This window comes from Trichomycterus rosablanca, chromosome 9 (assembly GCF_030014385.1).
Source record: "Trichomycterus rosablanca isolate fTriRos1 chromosome 9, fTriRos1.hap1, whole genome shotgun sequence".
In the NCBI taxonomy this organism is placed as follows: Eukaryota; Metazoa; Chordata; class Actinopteri; order Siluriformes; family Trichomycteridae; genus Trichomycterus; species Trichomycterus rosablanca.
Window position 1 is genome coordinate 28148797 of NC_085996.1, and position 14694 is coordinate 28163490.

Here is a 14694-nt window from a genome sequence, read left to right on the forward strand (position 1 = left end):
CCTATTTATCTATCTATCTACCTGTTTATCTCCTTGGCAGTCTGTCTGTTTATATGTCTGTCTTTCTTTCTATCTATCTGTTTGCCTGTCTGTCTGTTTGTCTATTACCTATCTGTCTATCTGTTGATCTGTCTGTCTGTCTTTCTGTCTATCTATCTACCTGTCTATCCATCTTTTTTCTGTCTGTCAATCTGTCTGTCTATCTATCTACATGTCTGTCTCTCTGCCTGTCTACCTATTTATCTATCTATTTACCTATTTATCTACTTGTCTGTCTGTCTGTCTATCACCTATCTATCTGCCTGCCTGCCTGTCTGTTTTTCTATCACCTATTTGTCTGTCTACCAACTGTCTATCTATCTATCTATCTATCTATCTATCTATCTATCTATCTATCTATCTATCTATCTATCTATCTATCTATCTAGTATAAAGCCGTACTAAAGCTTAAACGTTAGTGGTGCCCCGTCAACCTGAGAGTAGAGCTTTAATGAAGTATTAATGATGTTAAGTTGTGGTGGAGGCAGTGGAGTGGGTACGTTGGTGCGGATCTCTTCCCTCAGCCGGGGATCAGCGGCATTATACAGTCTCCTAAGGCTGGCGTCTGTTTTGAGTGCTGCGCACATCCACAGAGAGAAAATGAGTATAGGATGGGCCGGCGCTGATTGAGAAAAGAGAGTGTGCTGGATAATAGTGGGCTTTTGACTGGGGATGGTCCAAAAATGAGGTGGGACTGGAGAAAAACAGATAGCAGGTTAAAGTGTAAGTGGGTGTTGGGGAAAATGGATTAAAAGGGGTGGAGAAAGATAGAAGAGCAATGATAGATAAGAGAGAGGAAGTAAGAGTAGTGGCTGTGTTCAGGGGAAGGAAAAAATAAGAGAAACCAGTTACAATTCATTCATTTCAAGTCAGTGAGGAGTTTGACTAAATTTTGCCTCCAAAACAGCTTTAATCTGTCTTAGATGAATGGTTTGAGTTTCTTTAGGAAGGAAATCTTGCAGTTTTTGAATAATGAATGAGGTGAAGTCTGCACGTTTAATGATAAATAATGATAAAGTGGACCACCACAGAGCAGGTATTATTTAGGTGGTGGATCATTCTCAGCACTGCAGTGACAATGACATGGTGGTGGTGTGTTAGTGTGTGTTGTGCTGGAATAAGTGGATCAGACACAGCAGCGCTGATGGAGTTTTTAAATACCGTGTCCACTCTATTAGACACTCCTACCTAGTTGGTCCACCTTGTAGCTGTAAAGTCAGAGACGATCGCTCATCTATTGCTGCTGTTTGAGTTGGTCATCTTTGAGATCTTCATCAGTGGTCACAGGACGCTGCCCACAGGGTGCTGTTGGCTGGATATTTTTGGTTGGTGGACTATTCTCAGTCCAGCAATGACAGTAAGTTGTTTAAAAATTCCAGCAGTGCTGCTGTGTCTGATCCACTCATACCAGCACAACACACACTAACAAACCACCACCATGTCAGTGTCACTGCAGTGCTGAGAATGACCCACCACTCAAATAATACCTGCTCTGTAGTGATCCTGTGGGGGTCCTGACCATTGAAGAACAGGTTGAAAGTGGACTAACAAAGCATGCAGAGAAACAGATGGACTTCAGTCAGTAATTGTAGAACTACAAAGTGCTTCTATATGGTAAGTGGAGCTGATAAAATGGACAGTGAGTGTAGAAACAAGGATAGGTGTAAAGGTGGATAGGCTTCACATCAAAGTTAGTTAGTATGTAAACAGTGCCCCATCCATGTTGTATTTAAGCCTTGCACTGAGTGCTTCTGGGTGCCAGACGCACCACAACCCCGACCATAATAAGGCATTTAGTAAAAACAAATGGATGAATGCATGTTTCCCTTCTTGTCTGTTCTTTGTATGTGTGTGAGGAATGAGGAAAAGCGAGCTGTAGGAGTCGTTGTTGATCTTTATGCTGTTGCGGTCGGTATTTATGCTCTTCCGCTCTTTGTGGGTGTAATTGTAATGGCTTGGCTCATCACTTGAGTCATACTCTAACTACACCAGCAGCCAAGTTAGAGAAACAGAGATTGAGAGCAAAAGAGACAGACAGTCTGCCTTGCTGCCAGCGTTTTTTTTTTTCTCTTTTTTTTTTTGCTAGCCTTTCTGCCCACACTGCTGCACTGCCATTACCATCAATATTTAACCAGGTCAGGTAAGAGATAAGGTCAAGAGGAGCAGAGACTCACAAATGCAATGAAATAGAAATAAAATGTGGAGAGAAGTTTCAAGCAAAATCAAATTGGAGCTTTTTAAGCTGCTGCATTCTAATCAGGTTATAATGTGGTGCAGATCGTATCCCAGAAATACCTGAACAGGCCACCAGTCCATTGCAGGGCATCATATACTCATCATATACTAATATACTCATCATTACCTGACATTAGAGTCACCAAACAACATACTAGCATGTTTAAGGAGAGGAAATGCAGTACTCATGGGAAACCTCACTCACTCACTGCTTATCCAGTTAAGGTCGCGGTGGGGTGCTGGAGCCTATCCCAGCTTTTCAATGGGTGCTAGGCACACAGTAACACCATGGATGGGGTGCCAGTCCATCGCAGGGCAGACACACACACATACACACACTCATTTATATATAGGGCAATTCAGTGTCTCCAGTTTACCTGACTGCATGTTTTTAGACTGTGCTTTTTCCAACATTTCAATGGGCTCAAGGCACACAGTAACACCCTGGACGAGGCGCCAGTCAATTGCTGGGCAGACACACAGACACACACACACACACATACAGACACTCATGTATCTATAGGGCAATTCAGTGTCTCCAATTAACCTGACTGCATGTTTTTGGACTGTGGGAGGAAATCGGAGCTCCCGGAGGAAACCCACACAGACACGGGGAGAACATGCAAACTCCACACAGAAAGGACCCAGACCTCCCCGCCTGGGGATCGAACCCAGGACCTTCTAGCTGTGCCGCCATCATGGGAAACACTCAAGAGCAAAACATGGCAAGCTCCACTCTTTGGAACTGTGCAGCACCAACCATACCTGTGGGCCAACGTGCAGTGCTGTCATGTGTATTACAAAAGCTAAAGTCTTCCATGTCTTAAATAGTTTTTCTCTTGGTATTTTAAGCATTTTTGTTTATTTAAACCAATCCACAATGTACCCAAAGGTACATAGACAGAGATGTTTATCAGGTGGAACAGTGGTAGCCTAGTGGGTAGAGCTTTGAGCTATCAATTAAAAGGTTGAGATTTGCCACTAAGGTGTTCGAATACATCGTATCGAATCTCAGCTCGGCCATCCATCTGGGCTGGGCGGCCACATAAACAATGATTGGCTGTTGTGTAGGGTGGGATGAGCCAAACCAAGGTTCCTCATAACTGGTGCAATTATGACCTCTTCTGGCTGATTGATTGGGGAATAATGCTGATCAGGGTGTGGCTCTCTATGCACAAGGCTGGTTTGCATATGAACTCGTCTCGTGCAGGTGAAAAGAGGCAGTCGGTACTGCACACGTGTTGGAGGGGGCGTGTATCAGTTGCGAAGCTCTTCAATCAGCAGTGGAGGGTTGTATCGGTAGAGGTGAAGCGTAACGCAATCAGGGTAATTGGATACGACTAGATTAGGGGAGAAAATTGGGGGACGTACAATGGCCAACCCTGCGCTCTGACCCCAAGCTGGGATATGCAAAGAAAGAATTTCATGGTACTGCACACCTGTACACAGCCAGGCACAATTACAGCCAGTAGAATGTGTCATCTCAAAGAGCTCAATGATGTTCAGCATTGCACCATCATAGGATACCTTCTTTCCAAACAGTTTCATTTCTGCTAATGGTTATTGGTATTAATGGGTGACCTATCAACTTAGTCAGGAGATTGGGTTTGGGTTGATCTGGATTGGGTTTCCATGACTAATCAGTTGCACACAAGCTTAAGATTACAACACAAAGAACCAATCATTAACTTCTGTTAGTTGGGTCAAAGAGTCTTATCAAGAAATGCCTAATTTTGTCATTGACATCCAACGTCCCGAGAAAGCCTTCACCCACTGTTAGGAACCTCGGAGTTATGTTTGATTCCCATCTCTCGTTTGAATTTCACATCAGTTCCTTGACCAAATCCGCATTCTTCCATCTCTGCGACATCGCTCGGCTGCGCCCCATACTCTCCATGAACGATGCCGAAACCCTGGTTCATGCCTGGACTATTGTAATTCTCTATACATTGGTCTTCCTACCAAAATCATCAATAAGCTGCAGTACATCCAAAACTCGGCGGCGAGAGTCGTCTCTTAGAATAAAAATTTGGCCAACATCACCCCCATTTTAAATGAACTGCACTGGCTTCCGAGAGCTCCTACACCCTTACATTCCCCCTCGCTCCTTAAGGTCCTCTGGTGGTAGGTTTCTCTCTACGCCTCTGACCAAACTGTCTTCAATGGGTGGCAGATCTTTCAGTACTGGTGCTCCTAAGCTCTGGAGCTCTCTGCCTCAATCCCTGTGAGATTGCTCTTCTATCTCTTCTTTTAAGTCCCTACTGAAGACTTATCTCTTCGAACAGTATTTTTGTTCCCTCTCTCCTGTAAAGTGACCTTGAGACTGTGAAAGGCACTATATAAATAAAACTTATTATTATTATTATTAATTGGAATGGTGTAAGACACACTGTATTGGGCCCTGTCACAGTGGAAATGTGCTCTTGATATTGATGAATTGATAAATGTAAATGTATAACCGAAAGAAAAAGTGTGGTGAAGGATGAGCCAAGCTCTGGTGTGGTTGTAGACCACATATTTTTAATAAAGTGAAATGTTAATGCTGTATCTAAATAATCTTGTGTGATTTCAACAGTTTGTTTGCTCATAAATGGTTGTTGGTACTGTAATACAGTAAAACTATCATATTTTTGACAAGGCTATCACCTTTAATAAAGAAGTCTCTATGCAGTTTTCGTGGCGCAGCGGTGGCCCACTCTCGGCCAGTGAGGTGTCATCATCGGCTATTGTTGCGGGAAGTAAGCTGTGGGATGGTCGAAATAGCATAACCATTGAGAGAAAATTGGGAAAATGCAAATGGTGTGAAAATTCCTGACTTAGCACTGATCTAAGCCCAATCCCACATGTTTGGGATGATTTAGAATGCAGACTGTAAGCCATGCCTGATTCTAGGAAGTGAATTCATTTACATTTACAGTCATGCAGTCAAGTTTCGTACTCTGGTGGATTGAAAGACATAATTAATGCCTAAAGGGCTTTTTGTTCTGTTCTCGGAAACCTAACTGTGATTGTTCTGTTCTGGTCAAACGTGTATGCACATTCAGGCCACGAACAAGAGTGTGTGTGTGTGTGTGTGTGTGTGTGTGTGTGCGCGCGCGCAGACACACACTATAGGTTTTCTTTCAGAAACCTGACTGGTGATATTTACGACCCTATTAAAGAGTGCAGAATTAATGTTGTAAATATTTAGGTATACGGGCAGTTGGTATAAATGAACTGCAGTGTGTGTGTGTGTGTGTGGAGAGAACAGAATACAGATTCCACAGTACACAGGAGTCAGCATGTGCATCTAACTGGGTTGTGTTTGTGTTTCCAGGTCCCGGAGATCGTGTTTCCATGGCGCAGCAATGTTGTCGGCGGTGACGGAAGCGTGAGTCGCGTTAAGAGAGACTGGGTCATTCCTCCCATCAACGTCCCCGAAAACTCACGAGGACAGTTCCCAGAGGAGCTTGTCAAAGTCAGTGATTACACACACACATATACACTTAGACAAACACACACACACAAGCACCTGTAGAGAGTGAAGAGGCTGTATTGTATGTAGTTGTGTTTTCATTGCTGGTTATGACCCAGGGTTACTGTCGTCTAACACGGCCCTCTCAGACACAGTATTAAACATCTATTAATGACTAGCATCCTGTGTAACCTCAATTAACGCGCTCAGTTATACACTCAGAACATTAATAAAGGGCGCTTGGGTGGCACAGCAGTAAAGTATGCTAGCCCACTAACGCCTAGATCCATGGATCTGAGGTTCCAATTTCAGCATTTTTATCGTCTGTCGGACATGATCAGCTAATGTCCGGGCAAGGGTGGCTGAAACTGACCAGCCATTGGAAGGTTCTCAAAATGTGCCGAAGGAAAAGGAACAGAACTGTCAGAAGGTCAACAGAAAGTCAGAACTGGCCAAAAAATACAAACAACAAGGTCGGTGCTTTTCTGATGTTGACACTTTGGTTTAAACCATGATGAAGATAAATATTTACATTTGTGCTCTACACTGATGTGTTCTGCTTTTCTCAGACAAATGTAGAAAAATGCTTTATAAAATAAAGGACATCAACTGAACACAATCAAATACAAAGCAGCTTGATACACAAACAGCCTTTTGCTTCGTTTACTATTTAACTTTCAATTTCAATAAAAAAATAAGAGGATTGTTACAAGAAAGGTATCTGACCCCTAAATACAGGAAGGGTATCCAGCAAAAACAGCTCTGGGTTATGAGATTATTATTCTGTAATCACCTGATTTGGTGTATTGAATAGTAAACTTTTAAATCTACACTCAAATAAATAGTCAAATAAGTAATTAGTCAAATAGGACGTAGGAGGAGTTGTTTTTTCTCCCAAACTTGAGTTATTTTAACTCCATACATTATATTGTGTAACTAAAGCTAGAAAAAGAAACTCTAGTCTTTAAAATATGTATGTACAGTGTATCACAAAAGTGAGTACACCCCTCACATTTCTGCAGATATTTAAGTATATCTTTTCATGGGACAACACTGACAAAATGACACTTTGACACAATGAAAAGTAGTCTGTGTGCAGCTTATATAACAGTGTACATTTATTCTTCCCTCAAAATAACTCAATATACAGCCATTAATGTCTAAACCACCGGCAACAAAAGTGAGTACACCCCTAAGAGACTACACCCCTAAATGTCCAAATTGAGCACTGCTTGTCATTTTCCCTCCAAAATGTCATGTGACTCCTTAGTGTTACTAGGTCTCAGGTGTGCATAGGGAGCACTTGTGTTCAATTTAGTAGTACAGCTCTCACACTCTCTCATACTGGTCACTGAAAGTTCCAACATGGCACCTCATGGCAAAGAACTCTCTGAGGATCTTAAAAGACGAATTGTTGCGCTACATGAAGATGGCCAAGGCTACAAGAAGATTGCCAACACCCTGAAACTGAGCTGCAGCACAGTGGCCAAGATCATCCAGCGTTTTAAAAGAGCAGGGTCCACTCAGAACAGACCTCGCGTTGGTCGTCCAAAGAAGCTGAGTGCACGTGCTCAGCTTCACATCCAACTGCTGTCTTTGAAAGATAGGCGCAGGAGTGCTGTCAGCATTGCTGCAGAGATTGAAAAGGTGGGGGGTCAGCCTGTCAGTGCTCAGACCATACGCCGCACACTACATCAAATTGGTCTGCATGGCTGTCACCCCAGAAGGGTCTTCTTCTGAAGTCTCTACACAAGAAAGCCCGCAAACAGTTTGCTGAAGACATGTCAACAAAGGACATGGATTACTGGAACCATGTCCTATGGTCTGATGAGACCAAGATTAATTTGTTTGGTTCAGATGGTCTCAAGCATGTGTGGCGGCAATCAGGTGAGGAGTACAAAGATAAGTGTGTCATGCCTACAGTCAAGCATGGTGGTGGGAATGCCATGGTCTGGGGCTGCATGAGTGCAGCAGGTGTTGGGGAGTTACATTTCATTGAGGGACACATGAACTCCAATATGTACGGTGAAATACTGAAGCAGAGCATGATCCCCTCCCTCCGGAAACTGGGTCGCAGGGCAGTGTTCCAGCATGATAATGACCCCAAACACACCTCTAAGACGACCACTGCTTTATTGAAGAGGCTGAGGGTAAAGGTGATGGACTGGCCAAGCATGTCTCCAGACCTAAACCCAATAGAACATCTTTGGGGCATCCTCAAGCGGAAGGTGGAGGAGCGCAAAGTCTCGAATATCCGCCAGCTCCATGATGTCGTCATGGAGGAGTGGAAAAGCATTCCAGTGGCAACCTGTGAAGCTCTGGTAAACTCCATGCCCAGGAGAGTTAAGGCAGTTCTGGGAAATAATGGTGGCCACACAAAATATTGACACTTCAGGAACTTTCACTAAGGGGTGTACTCACTTTTGTTGCCGGTGGTTTAGACATTAATGGCTGTATATTGAGTTATTTTGAGGGAAGAATAAATTTACACTGTTATATAAGCTGCACACAGACTACTTTTCATTGTGTCAAAGTGTAATTTTGTCAGTGTTGTCCCATGAAAAGATATACTTAAATATCTGCAGAAATGTGAGGGGTGTACTCACTTTTGTGATACACTGTATGTGTGTTTGTGTTTCAGATCCGCTCAGACAGGGATAAAATAAACACACTGCGTTACAGTGTAACTGGACCGGGTGCTGATCAGAGTCCTACTGGTCTTTTCATTATCGATCCCATCACAGGACAGCTGTCTGTCACCAAGCCTCTGGACCGAGAACAGATCTCCAACTTTCATGTAAGTTTGAGAACATTCATTCATTCATTTATTGTCTGTTTTATCACAGGGTTGCAGTGTGTACAATTCACTGGGCAAAAGGTAGGATACACCAGGTTACCAGTCAATTACAGGGCAAACAAAGACACTCACATACACACACACCCAGACAATTTTGTAACTCTGATTAACCCGACTACATGTCTATGAACTGTGGGAGGAAACCCACACAGACACAGGGAGAACATGCAAACTCCACACAGAAAGGACCCCGCCAGTTTTACCTGGGAATTAACAACAATGGTTTTCTACCTGTGAGGGCACAGTGCTATCCACCGAGCCACCATGCAGCCGAATACATTCGTTCATTCTTTGAACTGACTGGTCACCACCTACAAACACTAGGTCAGTGGGAGTAATCCATCAAACTGTGACACAGTTACCTACCTGGTTTAGCAAATGTACCTGCTGCCTGTTTTTGGGACGTGGTAGGACACCAGGTGCCTAAAGGAAACCCACACAGACACTGAACTCCTCATAGACAGTGACCCAAAGCAAGGATAGAGGGTCATTATTATTATTATTATTACTATTTTTATTTTTATTATTATTATTGTTATTATTATTATTATTATTATTATAATTTTTACTGTTATCATTTTTATTATAATTATTATTATTATTGCTGTTATTATTGTTACTATTATTATTATTATTATTATTATTATTATTATTAATTAATATTATTATAATGTTATTATTATTAATATCCAGGACTGTAGGAACATCTTATATCTAAGGCCCTACCTAATTCACGATCATAAAAATCACATCACGGACCATGAAATGAGCCATTTCCTGTGAAATATGCAAGGCGGTCCTAGCAATCATACGGTAATTAAGTTAGCATAACAGACTTTTCTGGGGTGTAGTGTGCCGACAATGTTTGATGTATTTGTTTATGTAATTAGTGCATTTTGGCCCTTTTGGGGATTTCATAAAGTGTGCTTCTCTACACACGTGATCATCTCTGTGTGTCCCAAAAGAACAAGCCAGTAAAGTATTATGCTCCCACAGTTTGTCTATGTACAGTTTTTTCTTTCTTCATAAACTTTAGCAAACTCTAAAAATGCTTAATTACACTAGCAGACACAAAATGAAGAAACAACTTGAGTACCGCCGTATAAATGACCCCAGTGTGTCGGCACGGCGTTAAAAACTAATCAATCAATCAATTACACTAGCAATTGGTACAAGTAATAATATTATTAAAAATAAATACTATAAAACTACATTATGAATACAACTAAAATAGAATGAAAAACAAATAAACATATTTAAAATACTGTAATAACTTGATATGGATCAATATGGATCATTTAAATGAACAGTGTGTGTTGGTGTGTGTGTCCCTGTAGCTACGCGCTCATGCAGTGGACATCAACGGCAATCAGATGGAAAATCCCATCGACATCGTTATCAACGTCATCGACATGAACGACAACAGACCGGAGTTCGCACATCAGATCTGGAACGGCACAGTGGATGAGGGCGCTAAGCCTGGTACTTACACACCCACGCTGTCTTTCCACACATCACCATCACACAGCTGAAACGCTAATCCCTTTATATACCGGCGTACAGCACCTGCTCATTACTGGCCTGACAGATAGACGTTGTTATGAATAAAGTGAAATCAGAGCATCAACGTTTTTCTCCGTGTCTTACAGGAACGTTTGTGATGACGGTGACTTCGCTGGATAAGGACGATCCCAACACAGCCAACGGCATGCTGAGATACAAGATCCTGTCTCAGACTCCTGAAACTCCCTCCCCAAACATGTTTACCATCAATAACAAGACGGGCAAGATCATCACCGTAGCTGCCGGTCTGGACCGAGAGGTGAGTAGCATTGTGTGTTTGTGTGGGACCTGCAGCCTTCAAACACTTGCTTCTGAAGACCGAGCCTTTGGTGGATCCATCTTTTATACCCAATCATCATACCCTCACCAGTTAACAATTTACCTTGGTGTTGTACAATGCTTTAAAGCTTTAAATATAATATAATTTTTACTTATTTTTCCCCTGTACCAACAAAATGTAATCAAGTTGGTCAACCAAAACATTAAAAGTTAAATAAAGATTTAAGAGAATTAACAAATCATCTTCAGGCTTACATTATTGAACTTGCTTATGTGTTAACCACTCTGTTGTGTGTGTGTGTGTGTGTGTGTGTGTGTGTGTGTGTGTGTGTGTGTGTGTGTGTGTATGTGTGTATGTTATGAGCAGAAAGTGTCCCAATACACCTTGGTCATCCAGGCCACTGATATGGAGGGTAACCCCACATACGGCTTATCCAACACTGCTACTGCTATTATCCGCCTGCTGGACGTCAACGATAATGAACCGGAGTTTACCAGAGGAACAGTAAGTTTTTCAATGAACACATGCATGCACATTTGATTAAAATAAGGATTTATATTTTGACTTTAAATTGTGTGTATTAAACAGCATATATAAATTAATATATTAAAAGCATCAACAAGGCTTTCAGCTTAATTAAATGAAAAGGGCTTAAGCGAATGCACAGCTGCATGAGTACGCCAAGTTTAAATACTAAACTAATATTTCATTCATATCAGCTTCTTTGTTTGTGATTAAAAACCAGAGGGTTTTTTTTTACTCATGATAAACATGCGGTGTGGTAAACTGGTGCATTCACACTGAGAGAAACAGCTTCAAGCACAACACAGGCTTTCCCTGTATGCTGGGTTCACAGTTCAAATAATAAGCATGGGCTGTGTGACATCATTTCGGTTTAATGTACACACACAAAATGTCAAATAATTGTGGACACCTGACTACGAGCTTGCTAGAAAACGATTAGATAATAATATTTAATAAAAGAAAAATAAAGAAAAAAGTAAAGAAAGAAAGAAGAATTTTTTAAAAGAATGAGAAATATTTTGACCTTGAATAAAATAGAATCTCTACCACAATACATCTAGTATACAACTTATTAGTTAATTAATAAAAAATAAATAAATAAAATAGTAAATAAAGTAATTTAAAAAATGTAAATTAATTTATTTATTATTTAAGAAAAATAAATAAATAAAAAATGAAATTAAAAAAAATGTTAATAAAAAAAAAAAAAAGTATTATTTAATAAATATTTTGACCTTTTGAATAAAATAGAATCTCTATCACACAAAAATGTAAATTAATTAATTAATTAAAAATAAATAAATAAGTTAAAAAAAAGAAAATGTAAATTAAATAAATAAAAACAATATTTTAACTTTGAATAAAATAGAATCTCTACCACACAGCATCTAGTTTACAGCTTACAGAGTTAAAATAGACTCTAATGATCATGTCAGCAGCGGTGATTCTGCTGTGAAGCAAATGTGTACCATTAGTCAACATGAAACAAGAGGCTTTGCACAGTAAGAGAAAAGATTAATTTAATATGAATCCACCACCATGATGTTACTTATAATGAGTCTCTCTCTCTTTCTCTCCCTTCCTCCCTCTCTCGGTTTATTCTTATCCTAGTGGAATGGAGGAGTGCCTGAGAATCGTGTGAATTTGATAGTAACTAATCTGACAGTAACAGATAAAGACAAGCCAGGCACGCCAGCATGGAACGCTGTCTATCGCATCGTTTCAGGAGACCCGACCGGACGCTTCTCCATCCCCACCGATCCCACCAGTAACGAGGGTCTGGTCACAGTGGTTAAGGTACGATATGCACACACAGTCACTGTGTTTACATACACACTAACAGTCTGTGTGTTATTGGATCTGATTGTTGTGTAGGAGATTTTATCTGGTCTGGTTTTATCTTTTTCTGAGCTTTTTCTCTGAAATCTGAGGCCTTAATTCAATATACTTCTCATGTAATGCCCAAGGTCTGTGTACTGGTAAGATAAATACTACAGTCCTATGCAATTGTTGTTGAATTTCAGCAAAAAAATTATTTTACACAAGAAATACACTTAAATTGCACCTTTTGTATGGCCTTTGAGTGGCTATTGGGAAATTAATGATATATTAAATGTGCCATAATGTTGGCACCAGCTATACTTACTGTTTTCTCCGCTGTATATTAAATACTTACAGTGTATCACAAAAGTGAGTACACCCCTCACATTTCTGCAGATATTTAAGTATATCTTTTCATGGGACAACACTGACAAAATGACACTTTGACACAATGAAAAGTAGTCTGTGTGCAGCTTATATAACAGTGTAAATTTATTCTTCCCTCAAGATAACTCAATATACAGCCATTAATGTCTAAACCACTGGCAACAAAAGTGAGTACACCCCTTAGTGAAAGTTCCTGAAGTGTCAATATTTTGTGTGGCCACCATTATTTCCCAGAACTGCCTTAACTCTCCTGGGCATGGAGTTTACCAGAGCTTCACAGGTTGCCACTGGAATGCTTTTCCACTCCTCCATGACGACATCACGGAGCTGGCGGATATTCGAGACTTTGCGCTCCTCCACCTTCCGCTTGAGGATGCCCCAAAGATGTTCTATTGGGTTTAGGTCTGAAGACATGCTTGGCCAGTCCATCACCTTTACCCTCAGCCTCTTCAATAAAGCAGTGGTCATCTTAGAGGTGTGTTTGGGGTCATTATCATGCTGGAACACTGCCCTGCGACCCAGTTTCCGGAGGGAGGGGATCATGCTCTGCTTCAGTATTTCACAGTACATATTGGAGTTCATGTGTCCCTCAATGAAATGTAACTCCCCAACACCTGCTGCACTCATGCAGCCCCAGACCATGGCATTCCCACCACCATGCTTGACTGTAGGCATGACACACTTATCTTTGTACTCCTCACCTGATTGCCGCCACACATGCTTGAGACCATCTGAACCAAACAAATTAATCTTGGTCTCATCAGACCATAGGACATGGTTCCAGTAATCCATGTCCTTTGTTGACATGTCTTCAGCAAACTGTTTGCGGGCTTTCTTGTGTAGAGACTTCAGAAAAGGCTTCCTTCTGGGGTGACAGCCATGCAGACCAATTTGATGTAGTGTGCGGCGTATGGTCTGAGCACTGACAGGCTGACCCCCCACCTTTTCAATCTCTGCAGCAATGCTGACAGCACTCCTGCGCCTATCTTTCAAAGACAGCAGTTGGATGTGACGCTGAGCACGTGCACTCAGCTTCTTTGGACGACCAACGCGAGGTCTGTTCTGAGTGGACCCTGCTCTTTTAAAACGCTGGATGATCTTGGCCACTGTGCTGCAGCTCAGTTTCAGGGTGTTGGCAATCTTCTTGTAGCCTTGGCCATCTTCATGTAGCGCAACAATTCGTCTTTTAAGATCCTCAGAGAGTTCTTTGCCATGAGGTGCCATGTTGGAACTTTCAGTGACCAGTATGAGAGAGTGTGAGAGCTGTACTACTAAATTGAACACACCTGCTCCCTATGCACACCTGAGACCTAGTAACACTAACGAGTCACATGACATTTTGGAGGGAAAATGACAAGCAGTGCTCAATTTGGACATTTAGGGGTGTAGTCTCTTAGGGGTGTACTCACTTTTGTTGCCGGTGGTTTAGACATTAATGGCTGTATATTGAGTTATTTTGAGGGAAGAATAAATTTACACTGTTATATAAGCTGCACACAGACTACTTTTCATTGTGTCAAAGTGTCATTTTGTCAGTGTTGTCCCATGAAAAGATATACTTAAATATCTGCAGAAATGTGAGGGGTGTACTCACTTTTGTGATACACTGTATGTTACAGTAACAGTAACTGTGCATTAAAATGTAAAAAAAATATATATTTATTCAATGTGGAAAATTAGTTACAGTGGTACCTTGAAACTCGAAATCAGTTGGTTCTGGGAGTTGAGTTTTAAGGCTTTTTTTCCCATAGGGTCCCGTGAAACTGCATATATTTTAGGCTAATATAAAAATAATGATGTTGTTTTTGTGACTTATACACTGCAAATAACACAAATATAATCTAAAAAACACTGAAATGCAAAAGAAAAACAGTTACAAATCAATAAAAAAAAATATGATAAAACCTAGTGAAAAATAGTGAGCCCTACACATCAAAACTATGTGGTGCACGCTGCTTAGGAAAGCGCAGCGACAAACTAATGCCAAGTTCACACTACACAACTGGATCTCTTGTAATCGGGAGTCTTTCAAGT

At 41.1% G+C, this 14694-nt stretch overlaps 1 protein-coding gene across 1 annotated transcript in view; it reads left to right on the top strand.

Annotated features, from left to right (window-relative positions):
- cdh2 (cadherin 2, type 1, N-cadherin (neuronal)) overlaps positions 1–14694 on the top strand; it is a 73885-nt gene that overhangs the window by 43732 nt on the left and 15459 nt on the right. Inside the window, exons 4-9 of the mRNA XM_063001319.1 lie at positions 5591–5731; positions 8370–8525; positions 9923–10067; positions 10235–10407; positions 10795–10932; positions 12064–12249. Coding sequence (XP_062857389.1) covers positions 5591–5731; positions 8370–8525; positions 9923–10067; positions 10235–10407; positions 10795–10932; positions 12064–12249 — 939 coding nt within the window. The remainder of the gene's footprint in view (positions 1–5590; positions 5732–8369; positions 8526–9922; positions 10068–10234; positions 10408–10794; positions 10933–12063; positions 12250–14694) is intronic.